We start from the raw sequence: 22,089 nt of genomic DNA, 5'->3' as shown, positions 1-22,089 counted from the left end.
TCATTAAAATCGATTTTTATTACGGTATCGACGAATCGTTACCCCGGAACATCGTTATGAAGGAGGGGGGAAGGCAAATCGGTACTTTGGGGAAATAAGAGTTAATCAATAAATAATGAATAAATTAATCACAAACCTGACAATAAAAATGAACTTTTATGGTATGAGATTGTTTGCTTGTTTGTTAAACATTGACCAGTTACAAGTTATTTATATCGTCCATAATTATACAAAGTGTTATGCTGTTCAATGTGATTTAGATCTAACGTTAAATGGTTAAAGAGACTCATTATACTCAATTCTTTGGGTATATAGCATTCATTAAAGTCTGAAGATATGGGCCGTTTATTTTGAAAGTGGTGTAAGTCCATTTTTTCTTCTTTTGAGATATTTAAACATTTGCATTTTAGTTGATTCAAAATATATAAATAAAGTGTACTAAGTTTGACAATGTTTTTATGATTTTAGAAATATGTAAGTTGATTGCATAACGACTTCTATGTGAATTTAACTAAACTAATATATTCTTTCTGGGCCATAAATGGACTTGCACCACTTTCATAATTATTGAACTGTAAAATTCATTAAATTTCTATTATGTAAAACTCAGTTTTCATTGTAACACATTATGTTTTATTCTGATTTTGTCCATATATAATAACAAGAAAAAAATAGTATTGTTTATTCTGAACATTAAAATATTTACTTATTGTTAAACTATTTTATGATAAATTTATCATTATTATGAGCTTACCATTAGACACTGCTTTTCATTTAGATTCATTACATGGATTTTTTACATTCCATCAAATTGTACATTTGTTGGTAATATTTATAGTTTTACTCCTCTGTTGTAAGGGGCTGTCTTTAAATGATATCCACACTGAAACGGAGGGAGGGGGTTAAGACAAGTCGGACAAGGGGGGTTGAGTATTAGTGGACATCCATTTATTTCTTTAAATTTATACAGTATGCATTTTATTATATTTATTTCAAAGTTTCTTGTATGTTTCATTTTTACTTATGGTATCTATCATTCATAAAGTGATGAAGGTTTTAACGGGGATAGAGTTATGTTGGACATCCATAGAGGGGAAAGGTTACAAAAACTTGGACAAACTGGAACAAGAGGGGGAAGTAAAAATTTCAAGAAAAATGCACATGTAATTTATGGACAGCCCAAGTGCTTAGACTGTAGAAAATGGACTTACACCACTTTCAAAATCAATGGTTATGCAATGCCATTTACCAATAAATTTTCAGTTGATCAAAGCTTATGGTTATTTTAAAATGTTAAGTGTGAATTGTTTATAAATAAAAAGTTCACACTAAATTGTATGTATATTATGTGTTTTCTCAAGTTTTTCCAAAAATGGACTTACACCACTTTCAAAATAAACGGTCCCTATAGGGGCTTAAAAATTTTTTTGCAATCTTTAAGTCCTTAAAAAATACTTAATTTTTAAGAAAAGAAGCAAAAATCATGTAATATATACATTAGGGCAAACATACATGGCAGACAAGTTCTGGATGTCCCAGACAAACCACCAGAAATTTATGATTATTTGATTGAGATTAGTGCAAACATTCTGCAGCAGTGTCTTTGACCACTATAAGGAACCTTTGCTACAGAACTTTCTCTTCTCATACTATTTGCAGAGATAAATTTGTATGCATGGTGACTGCAATGCACCATGCCATTATATTTTATATAACTTGAAAAACTTTTTATTATTGTTGTTTTATATTTTAATGTTTTATTATGCCTTTCCTAACATGCTGCCCTTTTTTTGTTATAATTTCTGTTCAGTTTATCTTAAGTATAAATTTATTTGTTTTCTGGATCAGAAAATCCTACTTAAATTGGAATTTATTTAATACAGAATATGTTTATGAATATCATAATACATGAGAAATGTTAATGTATAAATTTATAAAATTTTTAAAAATAAAATATTATTTTCCTACTTACATTACTACTTATTTTCTTACTACTATTTGTAAGTAGTAATGATTTTCCACTGTTTTATTATATTTGTTTATAAAAAAATTTACTTTGATTAAAGATTTGTCAGCAACTGGAGATGCAGCTATGTCAAGGAGAAAATCTTTTAAGAAATCACTGAGAGAGTCATTTCGCAGACTACGTAAAAGACGTTCTCAGCGTAGTAAAGGAGATAAAACTCCAACAAGACCATCTAACGAAGAAGGAAAACAAAGGTATATATTAAACAAAGATCATAATTATTGAAATTTTCTGTAGTAGTGCATTATTGAGAAGTTAAATAAATAGATAATGCATTTTGAAAAAAATTATATATTAAGATAAAATATAAAAATTGAAAGTTTTTAAATAAAAAGTATGTCTTTTTATTTTGCAAATATTCTTGTTTTATAAGGTTAGTGTGATATATGTATATATGTATATATATATATATCACACTAACCTTATGAAGCTTTGCAAATATTTTTAATGTACCACAAACATTTTTGGTCCACCTTAGCACATTCTTCAGGTGGAGTTCTATTAGAGAGAACCTTTTTTCAGTGCAATTCTGTTCTATTCCATTTCCAATGTGTTCTAATTTCCTTTCGAATTTTCCTTTTAAATTTTAAATTCCTAACGATGTGTGCCTGCATTGGCGGCTGTAACGCTGAGTCATACATAGTCTGCCACGCCCTCGTGAGTTGTTTTTTGTCTTTAAAATTGATTGAAATGTCTTGGCGTTCTGTTTTGAAAATTTCTAATGCCTCCAAATTCCTAAGTTAATGCATATGCTGAGTTTGCCGGAACATGGTCGCCTGTTGTAATTCGGATGTTCGGGTTTCACTGGCATAGATCGCTAAGGTGGTAGTGTTTTTCTTCTTTTTAATATCAGTTTTATGCTCACAGAGGCGTTGTTTGAGCAATCTTCTTGTAGATCCGGTATATACAGGATTCCTATTGAATCTGTCATCCTTGAGAGGAATTTTATACCCTCCTGGCACTTTTTCTATGTCCGCTCGATCTTTCTTGTTCCTTAGCATGGTGAATACATCCAGTTTATGCCTGTAGGCTATTTTTGAATTAGTATACGTCCCAATGTCTCTATATAGGGATTGCATATGGCACTCCTGCATTATAGTCATGTTAGGGAGACACATCTTACTGCGGAGTATTTTTTGAAACTCTACTCAATTGATCCTCAAGTCAACATTTTTGCTTGTCCACTATTTTAAATTTCAACTTTTCGATATAGCCATGGTTTTCAGCAACTTCTGCTATTCTTTTTATTTCCCTCTGCTTGTCTCATTAATGATTACAGTGCATGTGGACTATTCTAATAAGCTCCCTAAAGGTTGTCATTTTGTAGTCATGCGGATCGTTACAGAGATGGGATGTATATTGGTTTATGGTATACCTTAGTATCACATCTGCGGCCATTAAATGTGATATTAATGTTCAAAAAATGAGCTGCTTTATTGCTTATTTGTTCTAATTCAATTGTAAGACCATACGGATTGTTATTCATACAGTGCATAAATTCTTCAATGTTCGGCTTTGTTTTCCAGATGATGTATACATCGTCAATGTATCTTATATATTGCAATATTGGAAAGGAACTTGGGGGTGATTTTGGCTTCCAAAAGATGCACCACAATTGCTAAGGAACAAGAAAGATCGAGCGGACATAGAAAAAGCGCCAGGAGGGTATAAAATTCCTCTCAAGGATGACAGATTCAATAGGAATCTTGTATATACCGGATCTACAAGAAGATTGCTCAAACAACGCCTCTGTGAGCATAAAACTGATATTAAAAAGAAGAAAAACACTACCACCTTAGCGATCTATGCCAGTGAAACCCGAACATCCGAATTACAACAGGCGACCATGTTCAGGCAAACTCAGCATATGCATTAACTTAGGAATTTGGAGGCATTAGAAATTTTCAAAACAGAACGCCAAGACATTTCAATCAATTTTAAAGACAAAAAACAACTCACGAGGGCGTGGCAGACTATGTATGACTCAGTGTTACAGCCGCCAATGCAGGCACACATCGTTAGGAATTTAAAATTTAAAAGGAAAATTCGAAAGGAAATTAGAACACATTGGAAATGGAATAGAACAGAATTGCACTGAAAAAAGGTTCTCTCTAATAGAACTCTACCTGAAGAATGTGCTAAGGTGGACCAAAAATGTTTGTGATATGTTAAAAATATTTGCAAAGCTTCATAAGGTTAGCATGATATATACATTCTTCTTTTATTATATAAAAGTGATTTCTATAAACTTAAATGTTGGCAAAACATTAAAAGAGTTTCTAGTAACCTTTGCTTATACTGCTTATATAACATATTATATTTGAATAAAAATTCTCCAGACTATTGTGCTATAATATAACAATTTTTTGCTACATCACAAGTTTATAAGAAACATAAAAATCTCTAATAGTTGGAATGTAGGTAAATTAAAAACTACATACCATGCATACAATCTTCCAGCAAATATGTATTTGCATTAAATTTTGCTTAATTTTTATTGTATATTAATTTGTAGAGTATATGTAAAATGTAACACACGTGTTGAACATTCAAAAATGAATTGACATCAAAAAGAAAACAATTTTTAAAAAGCTTTAAAATTTGAAATTCTAATGTTCTGTAAAGTTTGATGCTTGATGCAGGCCCCCAAAAGAGGCCAAAAACGTTGTTTTGTGTTTAATTCAAATCATATTTGCTGGAAGATTGTATGCAAGGTGTGTAGTTTTTAGTCTATAAGAAAGTATTAGAAGTTGTAGGATTTTGTGAATATGAAAAATTTGGAAAATTTTAGTTTTTTTGGTGTTTTTAGATTTTTTAAAATTATATATACAATATTTCAGCTGTTTTTTTATGTTGGCTGATTTATAATGTGGCTGTATTAATTTTTTTTTATTTTATAGATTGAGAAAAATTGCTACTTCCTTTTTTTCATAATAAAATTGCAATTGATTCAATATATTACAGAATTAAAAATTGCTATGTCTGATATAGTTCCATTATATAAAAATTGAATTCAAATTTAAAAGTTGGTGAACGTTATATTATTTCTCAGGCATTTCTATTAATTTCCAAATAAGCAAAAAAACAAATGCTAGTTATTAATTAAAATGTTCTGTGACATTATTTATAACATGTTTTTTTATGAAAAACTAGTAAAACTAAATAGTATATTGTGCTATTTCAAATTCTTTTGATGATGTAATTTTAATTTAAGTAATAAATAAATTGGTAGTATAATTTATCATTCATTAAATTTCTTCATAGAATTCATAGTATATTTTTGAAGTAAAAGTTGACAAGGTTAAGATTTTTAATTATTTAGTTGTTTTTAATATATTGAAATCTATTCATTTATATGTTTGATGTGATCGAAAAGAAATTGGACTGTTTCCACTGTTTGCAATAATGTGCGATGTACAGTGTTTTTTCATCAAGGATCTCTGCCTTAGACATTTGAGTGTCAGTCTACCAAATGGCATTGAGTTTTTCAAACCATAATACTTGCTATACTATGCTTTGTAATGTGTTAATATCATGCTTCAATTTTAGAATGAATTCAAAAATTGAGAGAAGAGAGAGAATGTTAAATTTTGCATTAAACCTAGGAAATCTGCCATATAGGAATGGTCTCTCAAACCTTGAAATGATTTAGGAGGCCTATAGTAATGAAGCCGTGGATGAGATTAAAATATTTTAGAACCATAAACAGGCAAGTGTGTGACAAAAAGCATGTTTATCATTTTTTTCAACCATAAGGAATTGTGTACTGGGAATTATCTGTTTGTCCCAGTCAGAGAGTGAATTCAGACTTTTGTGATATTTTGAAATGATTGTGTAAGGAAGAACCTTGATTGCAAAAGATCAGAGCTGAGATGAAACCAAACCTGACTTTCTTATAATGATGATGTACTTGTGCATGGCCTTCCAAATGAATGTATTCGGTGAGAAATAACATTACATTCCTTCCCATTCTCCTTGCTGAATTTAGCCCCTTGTGACTTATTTTTGTTCTCAAGAATAAAACTGAAAATCAAGAGGTAGCATTTTGATACATTTGAGGAGAAACCAGTCCAAATTGCTACAGGTGCTTTGGAATTTTCAAAACAGTGACTTCCAAGATTGTTTGAGGCTTGGTGAAAGTAGTGGAATTGCTATATAAAATGCAGGAAGAAACTATCATGAAGGAGATAGAGACAGGTTTAAATTAGTTAAGTATTAAAATCTTCATAGATCAAATCATATTTCTTTTTGATTGCACCTAAGGCATAAATTTTTGTATCTAATTAAAAGTTATTGTGTCATTTGTAATTTCTTAATTTTTGTCACAAATGTCAGATTTAAAAAATTGCTGGCCAAAATTTAAAGAAAATAATAATTAAACATTTCTATTTTTCTTCTTTCTGAAATAATGTGTCAATTGTTAACAACATCAAATATGGATTATTATTTTATTCTTGCTCTTGCAAGTGAAAATTTTGTTTATTATTCTTTTATTATAAATAAATACAAAGTACAACTAAGAAAAGTTATAAATTAAAGTGTTAAAAATTTATAATTATAGTTTTTCTTCAATTTGTATCTGTACTTGTTTTTTCATAACAATGAAGACAAGTCTCTGCTAGTTTAATATTTTAAAAGTACAACAAATACAAACAGATTTTCAGATTTAAATAGAAAATAGATTTTCACATTTTACTTTGAAGATTTTTTTAAATAGAACTTTATATAAAATTATCCACTGCTATAAAAATAAATAAATCTATTTATGTAATATTTTATATATATATATACAATAAAACCCTGATTATCTGAGTTGCAATTATCCAAGGTTCTGCATTATATTACTAATGCCAAACAATTGCCAGTTTATGTCAGGCTATATTAATGCTACTATTAATAATTAAATGTTAAATTAATTATAAAAATTATATCCGAAACCTTCCAAATCATTAAAATTGATATTTTAATAATTTAGAAGGTTCTGGAAAAAATGAATTGGCTCAAGCGTGATTCAAACCCACCACTCTTACTTACCACGTGGACATGCTGCTAGTTCAGCAGTCTTTTGACATTAATATTAAAAATTAGATTAAACATGGTTTATATTTTTATATTATTTGAGGCAAACCTGTAAGCAAGATATATAGTTGTAAACAAGAAAAGGGATTGAATGAGTAATGATTTTATAAAATATTAGAAGGAAGGTCTATGGTTCAAAGCCCCTGGCAGGAGTCCAAAAACTTTGATGTAGATTTGTTGCACCTAGTTCGCTTTTGATAGAGTTAACATTATTAGCATGCTCCACTATAGTAGTGAATTGCTTATATTAGGACTTTTGTGTGTCTGTCAGATGTTATATATTCAAGACAGCAATTGACAGCAAATGCATTTATTAGTTTTGCCAGGAGATCATTTGAAAATCAAGTAAATACATATAAAAAGATCGATTAATGACAAACAACAATTTGAAAATCGATTTTCATTTTATAGAGTATAATATACAAAATGTTTGCATAAGTGTTATGTTTTGTTCAATTCATTTATTGCACATGCACAATGAGACAGTTTACTTTTGTTACTTAAGTTAGTGATGCACAACCTTTTTTGAAGAATGGCCAGGTTAGGATTAAGTTTACTGACCAGGGGACCGGACCATTTTACAATCCTTTTTGTTGACACAAGGATTTACTTTAGCCACAGGCAGTGCTGACAATCGTGGGACGTTTATGGTTTGATGTGGTTTGAAATAATTATTAAATCCAAAACTTTTTAGTGCAGTCTGCTTCCTTTTAGTTGTAAGACTCTATTCCAACTATTAATTTTCTTGGTCCAACATAATAAAAAATTTTGGTGCAAAAAAAATATTTTTATTGTTAATCTATGGAGAGACGTTGTTGTAAATAATTGGTTGTTATAGCTTTTGTACATTCCTTTTTGAACTCTGATTGGTTTTTTTTCTAGTTTGAATGACATTAGATTGATGAATTATACTTAGAAACTTTGAACTTGTTTGGGAGAGGAAAAACATAGCTAACAGATAAAAAAAAAAATGAGTTCAATTTGATACAAATTTTTTTTGCTTAGTACATAGCAAAGTGAGGTTTCACAGGAAAATTTTACGGCCAAGTGTTTCAGATAAAACATTAATGGTTTTACTAAATAGTCAATCAACAGAAAAACAATAAAAACATAACATAAAAATATAGCTACTTTAGTTAGTTTGTTTACAAGCCCATTTTGATGAAAGAGCTTGCGTGGGCATGGTTTTGGTGGCAATTTTTCCAGGTGTCAATTTTAACCATTCTTGGTTACTTTTATTTGATAAAGCCAAGTCTTTCAAGCCAGAAAGCACCAATCTGAGCTTGAAAGGAGTGTAAGTAAGTAATTTTATCATCCAATGAAGTGGAAAAGGTTCTCCATAGACTTAACACAGGAAGGGTTTGTTTCGCTGTATTAAAGTAACAGGACCCACATCGCAATGGAGCGAGTAATAGATGCACTTGAAAGAAGGGATTTGGTCTGTACCTTTTGCGGGGCCACATAAACATTGAAAGGAGGCCATATGTGCCCTGGGCCACAGGTTGTGCATCCCTGTCTAAGTTATGTTTCATTCAATTCATTCATTGCACATGTCCAAGTGCATATGAAAAAAGGAAGTGAATATTTTCATTTATGGTTACTGTAAGCTATAATAAAAACTACCTGGTTCCTCTGGAATCTATAAATCACATCCCTTACTGTATATTTAGTGAAAAATTTTTCTGAACAACTACTTCATTCTAAGAATTTACAAAATTTTAAACAAAATTAATATTTTATTTGCTTTTGTGGAGCATGCTATCAGATCAGCTTGACCAACCTTGTAAACTTAAAAGATTATTACTTATTAAAATTCATTTTTAAGTTAAAAATCTTAGCAAGTCATTAAATATTTGATGAGTTGATGATCAGATCTTAAATAATAGTATATGGAAGTGACCATTTTCAAAACAAAGAGGAATTAACTTGACTGGAGCATCATGCACCCTAGTATTTAGAGATTTTCGGTTGTTCTCTTCATTTCGGCATCATCCATTCACTTGGTAAAGTCAAGATTAAAAGTCCTTCAGTATTTATGTGCTCAGTACTTTTGTGGCAGTTTTTATGAATTTTGGTATAAGAAAAGTAGCATATTTTCTTATTGGCATAGTTGTGCCAAAGCTATCTGGAGCACTCCTTGAGAACTTGTATGCCAGAATGGCTCTAAATCTTTATCAAGGGCAAATATCATATAAAAATTATAAAATTATACGTTACCTATGAACAATAAAATTTTTATGCAAATACTGTAGTCCAGAAAATAACTGCAACATGATGCATTTAACCTAAAAGCAATTTCATGAACATTTTTAGAATGCAAATATTTAAATACCAAAATAATAATACTAAAAAATAAATAAAACTGAAAAATAACCTGTGATTCAGAAAAAGGACTTTGCATGTTATCTAAAAGNTTAGCAATCGCTCAGTTACATAGAAGCAGAAATGGGATGCCTTCATATTTAAGTTACATCTATACCTTATGTACACAGTTGTGTGATATTCAATTATTGATGGAATATTTATTATGGTATAATCCTTATCTTCTATTTCAGGTTTAATATTCCACGAAATCAGATCTATTATATTTTACATCAAACTTTATGAAAACCTCCATTTTTGACTGTAATATGCATATATTTTTTTTTAAACTGTTTTGTCTTTGAAGTTGTATAATAAAAACCGGTCTATCTTTGTATAATAAAAACCAGTCTATCTTTGTATAATAAAGAAAATTTAGTTACTTTGATACTAAGCAAATAATTTTTTAACAGTGGAGTAGACGGGTACGATTCTACCCCAAGTAGTAGAGAATATAAACGCGGGAAATTTTTAAAGTACAGTAGAGCCTCGATTATTCGACCCCCGATTAACCGACACCTCGGTTAACCGACCGTCCTAGTGGGCAAATTTTAAATGTCCGCTAGTGATGTGGCGCTACAATATTTGGCAAGGAATATTTATGGAAAATTTCATATTTTTAATAAAATGCAGTAGAGCATCGATTATCCGACCCCTGATTAATCGTCACATCGGTTAACCGACCGTTCTAGTCGGCAAAATTCAAATGTCTGCTAGTGATGTGGCACTACAATATTTGGCTATGTCTTGGCTACTTTAATATTATTTTTGTTAAATTTTTGCGTGTTTTAGCTGGTAACACGTCTTGACTACTGAAGGGAGGCCAGTATTTAAACGAGAATTTTCTTATTATGAGTCATTGTTTGTTTTGTGTGCAATAAAATAGTTTAAAAATAATTTTTAACCATACAATAGTGACGATTATTATTTTTAAAAAATTTGTTAGGCTTAACATCGATGAGAATTTAATGTGAAGTTAATTAATAGTGATATACTAATATACTATACTAATAATGTAATTTTTTCATTCTTTTCGGTTATCTGATTTTTTCAGTTATCCGACCAACCTGAGTCCCCAATTCAGTTGGATAATCGATGCTCTACTGTACTAACTAAAAGGAATACATAAATACATCAGTAAATAAGCACATAAAATTAGACTAAATACAATACATATTAATTATATTATGAAATTGATTTAGAATGACACTCTGGATCAGATTTCATTAAATAAATAATATATGGTAGATATTTATTTCTTGCTTGCTTTTTACAAATTATTGGGCAGGCCTTATGACTCTCCAACATCTACAAAAACATAACCATAGACAGACTATAGTATATGTGGACTTACACAGTGCACTTTAGGCATTCTACAGTTGTAGAATAATAGACCACCAACTCTATAGCATATAACACACACTCCAACATCTCAAACATGAGGGAAATACAATAGCCTTCTACTGGTTGCCCAGACATACTGGACTGCAAGGAAATGAAATAGCTGTCAAACTCACAAAATAAGAAAACAGGAACTAAGCAAGAACATTCAGGCTATACTATAAAGACCTGTATAGCTATATCAAGAAGTACATATATAACAAATAGCAAAAGAACTGGGACAAACAGCTCAACAATAAACTACACACCATAAAACCAGATTTAATAAAATGGACGACTAGCTAACAGAAAAATCGGGAAGAAGAAATTGTACTTGCCCGACCGAGATCTGGACACGCAAGACTAACACATAATTATCTAAAAACAAGGGAATTCCAACCAAAATGTCCCAACTTGCGACACTCTGGCTTATGATTTGACATATATTACTAACTTGCACTTTATACAAAATAGCCCAAGAAGAATATATTTCACAATAGATATCTTCAGATGACAAAGCTTTACAGACAATACTAGATGACAATGGACAAATTTAACCTACCATGACCAAAAAACTCCAAAACCAACTAATTAACAAATTATTAGATAGTAAAGCACTATATAATTTGAATAAGGAATATTACTGTTACAGAAATAAATTGCAGAGATACAATACACTGCAGATTGTCTGTAGTTTCTATGGAAGTCTTTTGTAAATTATAGATTTATGAAATAACCCTCTAAAAACTACAGAACATTTTTTTTAAGTCCTGTTTTTCATTACTCATTACTTGATTCTCATGTGAGTCAATATATGCATGAATTTTGTCAATTTGATTTATGCACTAAACAGGTTCCTTCAAACATGCACAGTTGATTAATAGAACGATGCTTTTTTCTTAGAAATGTTATATGGGCACTCCCCCTACTTATGAACAGGTTAGGTTTCCAAGGTTTTGTCATAAGTCAAAAACTAACCTATAAAATACATTTGTACACACATTGCTACTGTTTGATCCTTCAATGTACTGTACATAATATTAATAGAATGCATTAAGTTAATTTATCCACTTGCTACTGCTTAGTACTGGGTGTTTCAAACAACTTTCACTTAAAGCATTTAGTTTTAGAATTTCAAATTTAGTTTCTGTGGTAATTGAGCGACACTTCTTCCATTTATCTCTACTGTTAGATATACTATAAAGTTTTAGATGCATTTTTGAAGCACTAATTGTAAAAGTTTATAAAAATTTCAAACAATAGTGAAAAATGTCATTATTTCCACATTACCTACTTTGATGCCACCCCACCAGCAGTGATAGAAATGACAATATGCAATAGAAATAATTAATTATTTATTAAAAATTTGTTATTTATTATTGGACAAAGACTGATTTCACTGCTGGGAAAACTTCAGAATTTGCATGAAATTTAAACATGCAGTCAAATTGTTTGTAAGTTGAACATTTGTAAGTAGGGAATCTCCTGTATATGAAAATCTACATACAAGAGTTCAGTTCACTAAGGACAAATACTTTTATAAATTGCAAGTTAAATGCATTGGTTTCTCCATTGATTGGATGACTGCAATGTTTTGAAGCCTATGTTGGTCTATTGGTAAGCACTGACATCAGGAGCAGATCTAGGTTTTTCGGGGCCTAGGATTTATTATATTTTTTAATAATACAAATAATATAATAATATATTATAATGTATACAAATTCAGATTCTATAGAAATGGATTCTTTTTCTGAAAAATATTGGTAACCATACACATTATTAAGGAAAGATGAATTAGAAATGCTGTTTACAATATGCTTAGGGACACACACAATACAATAATATGTTTCCTTTAAAAACAATCACTTCAGTTCAATTATATTAGTGAAGAACATTTCATTTTTAATTATTATAATTAGAACAGAAAAATAAACTATAAATAAAATAATCAATAATTAGATTTAAATGAAAATTTTAATGAATTTTCCTTATCACTTATTATATGCAATATTGAAAGTTCAAAACAGTACAATTTTTCTAAAAAGAAATTAATAACAGTGTACCTAAAAAGTTTAAATAATAGTCTAAAAGCAAAAGATTATAAAACTTTTTGCATATGCAAAGTATAGTAGTCATTTTGTTAGTAACCATTTATAAAAAGAACACTAAGGTAAAGTTTTTAGAAACATCTTTTAAATCATAAAAGATCACCAAAGAAAAATATAAAATAAAATGACTTAAATTTAGTGAATGTTACAGACACTTCTTCAGTGATTTAAGCTATGTCTGACAGCTATACAGTAATCAAAAAGTTACTTACAATGTATCATATATAATGTAAGTGCATAATGATTTTTAGGCTCTCTTATAGAAGTGATTATTTTGATCACATCTGTATTGTTGTTATAAGTTTGTCAATTATGTTTCTGTTGTTTTTGTAATAAGAAGACAGATGATTACTATGAGATTTTTATTTTTATGATCTTTGCTATGTACAGTTAATGTGACAAAGTCTAGAAGAATTAGTTACATAAGGTCCAATATTAATGCATTTTTCAATAAAATAATAACATAATACTTATTTTGTAACAAACAGCTATTAAATAAGACATCTTATGAAATATACTAAAAGTATTTGCAAAATGTATCATTACTTGACTTATTGTTATAAACTAAATTTTATATATCATAAATAGGTATTCAAAAATTTAAAATAAAACTTTTAATATTAAATATCAATTTTAAAACATACAGAAATAAAGATTCAGTTGAATAGAATTGTTCATATTTTATTCAAAACTATCAATATCAATATATGTCAGACACACACACACACAGTAGAGTCACACTAGTCCAAACTAATTGGGTCCAAGCCCTGTTTGGATTAGCAGATTTTCAGATTAGCGAATAATTGAAATAATTAAACCAGACCTGTTTTATATAGATCAAACACCATCAATGATGTCAGCACCCCACCCCTTTATTTCATCTGACTTGTACTCAATAGAGAGTACAAACAGTTAACAAAAAAGTTTTGTAATTTTGAAATGGCAACCTGCCTTCACTGTTTACCTTAAAATTATTTTAACTGCATAAAAAATGTTTAATACACAGTCCAGAATTCCAATCAATTGACTGATGCTACTGTGTGAGTTAGCACGCTTAACTGTGGATGTTGAATGTCCTCTTTGCTCTACATTATTTTAGTTTAGTTTAGTCTGCTGCTACAATGGCCATGAAATGGAAACATGCAATGTGTATGTTGAGAGACAAGCTGAACATCTTGAAAAAGTTGGACAAGGGTGAAAGTGCAACGAAATTGTCAGTAGAGTTTGGAATGAGTAAGGCCACAATAACCGACTGGGAAAAAACTGTAAAGATTGAGCAGTTTTGTGATTGATTCCTCTGATCCGACTGTTCACCAGAGTTCAAGAATTACTTCTGGGTAATTTTTGAACTCTGGTGAACAGTCGGATTAGAAGGACATAACAAATTTTGTTTATTAGTCCACAAACCCCTTTTAGGTGATTAGATAAATAATCAATTAACCCAACTAATATTACTGAATGTAACTTTTTCAATTTTTATAAATTGTAAAGCTTGAGAAAGTTCTGTTATAGAGAATAAAAATGCACTTAATTTACTTCTAACCTTTTAATTTTGATTTATTTTAATGTTGTGCATTTGCAAATTTATTTTTAATTTTCTTAGAATAGCATTAAGTGCATCTGTTTGAGAAAAATAATAAAATTACTCAGCAATAAATGCTTAAATTAGCTCAAGTTTTTAAAATAATTTGAAAATACCTAACTTTTCCTTTGGATTTTAAAAAAGCAGAATTTTTATTATTAATAAATATTGATTTTAAATATAAAAGAATGACACAAGTAAAAATCATCAGAGTTTATAAATATTTTCAAATAATTAAGAATTATGTTAATGAATTATTAACATTAAATTTAAATATAATATATTCATTACTTAAAACATTTTACATTATTTTATTTCTGCAATATTTTAAAGTGTTAAAAATTGAATTATACGAAATGATTTCTATTTGTNAAAAATTGTTTTTTTTTTATTACTCTAATAAAATTTAAAGTAAATAAATGATTTACTTAATTAAATAATAAAATATTTGGATTAGAATAAATATATCATAAATAACCAGTAGTATAGATTTATTACATTAGGATCATGTACAGTTTTTGAATTAATTCTTATTACTCTTAAGTTTATCAAACATTTATAGAATGTTTGAATAAATGTTTTAAAACATTTTAGTTACTATAGTTTTCCATTAGTATAGTTTCAATTTACTCTTAAAGGCAGACAATTGCAATTTTTATGGATTACGTTTTCCTTTTGTATTTTTCCATGATTTACAAAATACACATTTTTGTTTTTTAAATGTGTCTTAACTCAGAATGCCTCTTACACTCAATGTTGAAAGAAAATTTAGAAGTTTAACAAATGCAGAATAAAGTTAAAATAATTGGCATTATTTGCACATGAATGAATATCGTCATATCTGCTTATTTTGTTTTACACTTCAGTTGGAAATGTGGTGTGTTGAATTTCTGTCCAAACTTCAGTTGTATAATTGCCAATTAAAGTGTATTCTAAAAGATTATGATGTAATATTGAAACAAATGTATTATATATTCAAATCAGCATGGAAATAGTGCTGCAGAGCATAAATAAATACACTGTATACATTTATTTAAACTTTTCAGTCAAAGTGAAAGTTACGGATAATTTTACAGACAAATTCATATTATTGCAGATTAATAGAAAAGTTTTATGAAGTTTCAATTTGCAATTAATAAATTGATCATCTTAAAATTGAGGATATCTTAGAATCAGAGAAAGAGATTATTTTGTTTTAATTTTAAAATAGGTTGATTTTTGGATTTTGAACTGATCCAAATAGAGAATTATAAACCAACATTATAAAAAATAAAACAATTTTGATTTAATAAGAGCTGACAGGATACATTAATATATTGAACTATCTATTGGTAACTTAATTATTTGAATTATTTAATACATTTGCTACTATTGTTAGAGAAAATAATAATTTGCAGTAGTTGAAGTATTTTGAACTTTTTTATATAATATAATAAATATGTCATATATATATATATGTAGAATCTCTGTAATTTAATTGCTGAAAAGAAACTTAATAGAAAAAAATCTATAACATATGGAAAAAATAATAGAAAAAACTATAACAGATGGGGGAAAAACAGTTAACAATACATTGTTAACTCAAAATGTTTTAAATCACATCAGGGCATAGAGATATGTAATTTTCTTGGGGAGAAATTCACAAATTGTTGGATCATCCAAAAAAGATGTTACATGGCCACCAGGTCCCTAGATATCACCCCCTTTTTTTCTATAAAAGGACATAAAGGACAAAGTGTATGTAAAAAAGATAACTAACATGGGCAAATTACAGGACAGGGTTGCCCAGCCTATGAAGTATCCGAGATGTTATAAAACGTTTCGAGAGAAATTGAGTACAGACTTGATATTCTGAGAGCAAAAAAAAAAACCACATTTAGAAATTTGCTAATAAATTATCACAATCTCAAAGATTTATAGGAAAAAGTCAACTGTTTTTTTCTATTGAGTTTCTTAATAAAATGAATAAATTATGGACACCCTGTACTTGTTTGTTGTTGAAAACATGAAAAATTATATTTATCTTCTTTGGCATACAATGCATTGTTGAAAGTTTTTAAATTTATTCTAAAAAAAACCAGAAAAAGAAATTTATAATTGTGATATTTTGAGCTTATCTATCAGTTCATCCTCTTAATAAACTATTTTTGAAATTTTTACTGCATTTTTCTCAATTCAGAAATATTCAATCTATTGAATTAGTTTCCTAAATTAAAAGTTTCTTATGTAATAATAAACCATGGAAAACTAAACTTTAAATTACAATGTTTAAAAATTATAATTAATTCATCAAATTGCTTAATTTTTATTAAATTAATGAATCCCTTTGAACATCAAATTACTGATATCTCTCTACTATATATGAAATTTTCCATATTTTACAAAATTATATCAAGGTATATTTTTACATAACTTGATACTTTGGTTTATATAACTATAATTTCTGAAAGTTTTTGGAAAACGTTAAACCATTTGTAAAAATATCTTTATTCCTATTAGATATTTTATTATATTATAAGTTATCTTTATACTGTTTGTATATATAAAAAACTGTATTTATGTATATTTTTAATTACAGTTCTTTGTTCTATATCTATAGATGGCATTAAAATATGAAATGAAAAATAAATTAAATATTATAATGATAATGAAATATATGTCTTTGAATATGTATTTGATTTTAAATATGAATTTTGAATATGTATTAATAAATAATTGTCGAGTTTGTGTATTTGAAATATTTATTTCATTTAAATGAAATCAATAACAGAGTTGTTTTTTGTCAGATTACCTTCACTATGTTAGCTTTTGTAATTATTTATAACAAAGTTTAAGTATATGAAATGCTTTTGAAATGAATTTGATATTTTCTTTTTAAATTATTTTTGAAATAGGCATGATTAATTAGTATTTAAATTTCATACAATTGTAATATCACATTGTGTATTAATTGTATTGTTAAGCAGTTTGTTAAATTCAATTCTGTGTAACCCTAAGATGGCCTTTAATTAAACAAGGTTGAAAATGTTTGTGATTAAAAGTTTTTCTACTGGAATTTTGTGATTTAGTGTGCTGGTGTATCTGAAAGAAATTATGCTTTGAAGTGTTTGGGGAAAGAGTTTATCATGATATTTGGTGAAATTTTGAGTTCTGATTGTCCTGTTAAAATGTTTTTTGATTAATATAATTTAACTTCCTTAATGTGTTTTAATACATTTATCTATTTAGTTATTTATAGAGCTTTTCTTCAGAATTTTACATTGTCAACTGTGCATATAATTTCTAACTAATCACATAACTCCAGAAATAATTTTCTCCTTAAAATAATGTAAGATATAATAATTCTATATTTACATTTCTATTTAACATCTCTATCCGTTGTATAGATAGATGTTTGTTCTGATCTGTACAATTTTACATAAGGAATTTCTATATAAAAAATCCTGTACGTGAAAGTAGGAAAAATTAAGTCTTATAGATTATATATATATTATATTATATTATATTATACAAACAGAAGTAAACTTCAGTTTTCACATTATTCATGTTGTGTGACAAAATATAATTGTAACGAATTAATGAATTTGATGGGAAAATTATTGCTCAGTATTGCAACTCTTCAATAGTTTGTAAAAATAATAATAAACTAAAAAATATTTATCTACGGTCAAATGCATGATATTTCTTGATTTTTCAGTTTAACCTTTCTGTGGAAGTCTTAACATACTTGGTTGATTGCAGAGAGAGAGTTTATGTTAAACGACTTTTGACAGCCGAACGGCATTCAGGCATTGGCTGGCTGAACCACAGTTTAAAATGCATTGCAAAGACGACGATCGTCTGTTTCTGAATGTCGTCAAAATGAACCTTGGCAAAATGTTGGCTATTACTTTCTTCGCTGTTACTCCTTTCTCTATGTCACTTAATTGACACTCAATCGGCTTATTAAGATATAACAAAAATAATATTTAATAAAACAAAAAAAAATTACAAAATTATGACTTACTTAAGCCTGTAACCAATGCAAAATCGTAAAATATTAACGCACAAACGTTTTCTGAGCACCTTCCGTGTTCTTCCTCAGGTTTTAAAACTGGATTTTTTATATTCTGGAACACCGCTATGAAATTTTCAAAAAACAAACGATGATATTTCGAACGCTCGGTGTCCATTGCGCACGCGTTGTACACGTTGTGTTCCCGTTGTTCAGAGTCCCATTCAAACTTCTAATGATTATGTAATTTCTCTCGTTATTCATACGATGTAGTAATCTAGCCTTCCACGTCATGTGTCCCTCCCCTCAGCATCATCCAGTGTTAAATCAATCTTTACGAATCATTATGCAAAACTGCCTGCCAAGCGTACAAAAGAGCCATCTCCTCCCGTGTATTAATGCACTCCGATGAAGTGTGTGCCTTAAATATCTCCACCGCCTCTAGCCATTTGAGGTGGTCCATCTGTGTCGTTTTAACTATTAACGTTGCCCCTGTGAAGTCAACCGTAATATCCGGGTCAGAAGCATACACCGACAGTGACGTGGTGGCTCTGTTGTGACGTATGTCTGCTTTGTGTTCACTCATTCTTACCCCCATCGAGCGTTTCGTAGACCCTATGTAAACTAGATCTCTGTCGAATCTTTCATCCCTAACAGGGATCCGATATATTCCCGGCAATTTTATCGGGTCAGACGGGTCTTTCCCATTACGTAGTATGTCAAACATAGTTGAGCCTCTCTTGTAAGCAATGTAGACATTACGTCTTTTGGCTATAGCTATATGTCTACTAATTTAATTTAGTAAAATTTAATTATATATGTTTCAAAAAAAAAAGGAAAGACCAGATACAATTAATTTCATGGTAAATGAAATTATTTGTATCTGGTCTTTCCAGATACAATAAATGGCATATCCTGGAACAGTTCTTTCTAAATGGAGTAGTTTTCAAAGGAAATAAATATGGAAACATTCTAATTTATATAAGTAATCCTGTCCCCAAATTGGGTTTGCATAGTAAATCATAGGGTTAATTATTGAGTTGTACAGTTTCATATGTATAAACAGATTCAATGCTTTTAAGTTTGAGCAGGAACAACAGATTATCAATAGTTTGCTTCACATTATTTAACTTTGAAATTTGTGTTTCAAAAGTGATATTCCAATCAAATGTGACATCCAAAAAATTAACTTTCTTTACTGTTCCTAGAAGTGAATTACAGTAGAGCGTCGTTTATCCGAATCAATTGGGGACTGGGGTTGTTCAGATAACCAATTATGTATGAAAAAATATATTAATTTATCCCGTGTTGAAATTTTTCTCCGTTGCGTGTCGCTTTGCATTGAATTTTCATCGATGTTAAGCCTAACGAAGACTATTGTATCGTTAAAAATTGTTTTTTTATTTTGTACAAACAAAATAAATATATTGAAAAATATAAAAAATTACACTTCAGAAGTTAATTTAGTATTAAACACGTAAAATATTTGAGACGCTGAAAACATAGCCAAAGATTACAGCGCCACAGCACTGGCAAAAATTTAAATTTGTCGACTGGAATTCCTTCGGATAACCGACCTTCGGATAAACGACGCTCTACTGTATCAAGATATAGTTTAGATTCTTTTTCTGAAAGTTTGCTATTGTTTTGAAAAATTATAATTTTTATTTGTTTTAGTAGGATTTATTGTTAAGTGAATTGATTTAAAGAATAAATTCAGTTGGTTAATTTTCCTTTGCAAGGAGACTTTAGTTGGAGCCAGAATTACAAGATCATTGGCAAATAAGATGTAGCGAAAGACTTACCAATTTTGATACCATCAGATGAATTTTGAAAAAGTTGGTCTATTTCAATTAAATAAAAGTTGAATAAATAGGGTGAAAGGTACTCCTTGAAGTATATCATGTGATAAATCAAAAGGAGGAGATATATTCTTTCCCTGTTTAATTTTTATACTGTTGATGAAAATTGCTTGTCAGTTTCTCTAGCTTTCAAGATGTGCACAAGTAGGGGAACATAGACTGAATCAAAGGCTTTCTGGATATCAATAAAAGAGGCATCTACTTTCCTGTGTTTTTTTAGTTATGCAGTAGAGCGTCATTTATCCGAAAGTTGGTTATCCGAAAGAATTCCAGTCGGCAAATTTAAATTTTTGCTAGTGCTGTGGTGCTGCAATCTTTGGCTACTCCAGTATTTTTTTTTTGTNATAAACTCAAAATCATCAGTTTGTTAAATACAATACAAATTAATTAGAGATAAAATTTTATTTTTTGTTATCTAATTTACTGTTTCTACATTCTAAATTTTATTTAATTCTTAAAAGAAAAATGAAAGCATGCCTTAAGTATATAAAAATTTCATTTCTTAATTTTTTTTATTTTTATGTCTGACTATTACGTGAAGCACTATGCTTATTACTTCTGCTATTTCTGTGCTGATTATTCTTTTATACTTTGCTTTCCTTTTTTTTCTTGTTAGCTTCACCTTTTGCTCAGTTAACTCAGATTGTTGAATAATGCTTCTCTTTTCTGACTGCGAGTTCACGAATTTCTTCAGTTACTGAATCTGTTCTCGACTCCCATTACGGAATGTAAGGTAAATTCTTCACGTACATATTCTTATTCGTCATTAATAAACTTTATTAAATCAATCTGACTTAATTACAAATTTTTTATTATTTTTATAGTTTTTCATTTATTTTATGTTTTTTTTTTTTAATTTATAGATAGATAATGTAATGTTTTGAAAAAATTTACTCTGATATAATAACATATTTTAAAAAAGAATATGTTATGTCATTTGTTTTAAAAAAATAAACATTGTATTTTGCTATAATTTGAAAGAAAATAATTATTGTTCAAAGAACTTGCTTAATCACATTGCACAGTTGCAATGATTAATATTCTTTTCATAATTATTATTTTGTTTCAAATTATAGGAAAAAGAAATTCTACAATGATAATGCTACAGAATATTTTTTGTTTCTACTAGACTCTTCATAAATTATTTTTATTTTTTGGTGAATTAATTTACTTTATTATTTTAATTTTAATTATAATGAAAACTGAAATCTATCTAATATAAACTTATCATCTCTTTGAAATACAGTAGTTTTCATTTTATTTTAAAAAGAAGAAAATGAAAACTATTTTTGTAAGATATTTTTACTTATGAGATAAAATTGTTTTTTAATGTTAAATGTTAAAAATATTCTTATTTTTCATTCTTATTTTTAATGTTAAAAATAGCATTTTTGTTCTTTACTTTCATGACAAGTAATTCTTTAGTTTAGATTATCACATAATAATATGTTTAGATGGATAGCTTAACAAATACTGACATGTAAATAAATAAAACATTTGAAAAATTATTGATAATTATCTTAACTAAACTATAGTCAAGATATCAAATGTATTAAATTTTAATATATTAATAGAATCACTTCCATGTGTACTATATTACAAGTTTCCAATCCTTTTTCATGAATCAACTCCTTTTAAGAAAAATTTTTTCCATTGACCCCTTTTATATACGTATATATAAAGTTTTGAAACTAATA

At 28.6% G+C, this 22,089-nt stretch overlaps 1 protein-coding gene across 2 annotated transcripts in view; it reads left to right on the top strand.

The window, feature by feature from the left end:
- LOC111625274 (lethal(2) giant larvae protein homolog 1-like) overlaps positions 1-22,089 on the top strand; it is an 88,521-nt gene that overhangs the window by 33,555 nt on the left and 32,877 nt on the right. For both annotated transcript variants that reach the window (XM_023368376.1, XM_023368377.1), the window contains exon 12: positions 2,067-2,220. In XM_023368376.1, coding sequence (XP_023224144.1) covers positions 2,067-2,220 — 154 coding nt within the window. The remainder of the gene's footprint in view (positions 1-2,066; positions 2,221-22,089) is intronic.

The sequence above is a fragment of the Centruroides sculpturatus genome, unplaced genomic scaffold (genome assembly GCF_000671375.1).
Source record: "Centruroides sculpturatus isolate CEXI.00-Female unplaced genomic scaffold, Cexi_2.0 scaffold221, whole genome shotgun sequence".
Taxonomy (NCBI): domain Eukaryota; kingdom Metazoa; phylum Arthropoda; class Arachnida; order Scorpiones; family Buthidae; genus Centruroides; species Centruroides sculpturatus.
Note: the sequence above shows the minus strand (reverse complement) of the source record. Positions and strands in the feature narration are given on the sequence as shown.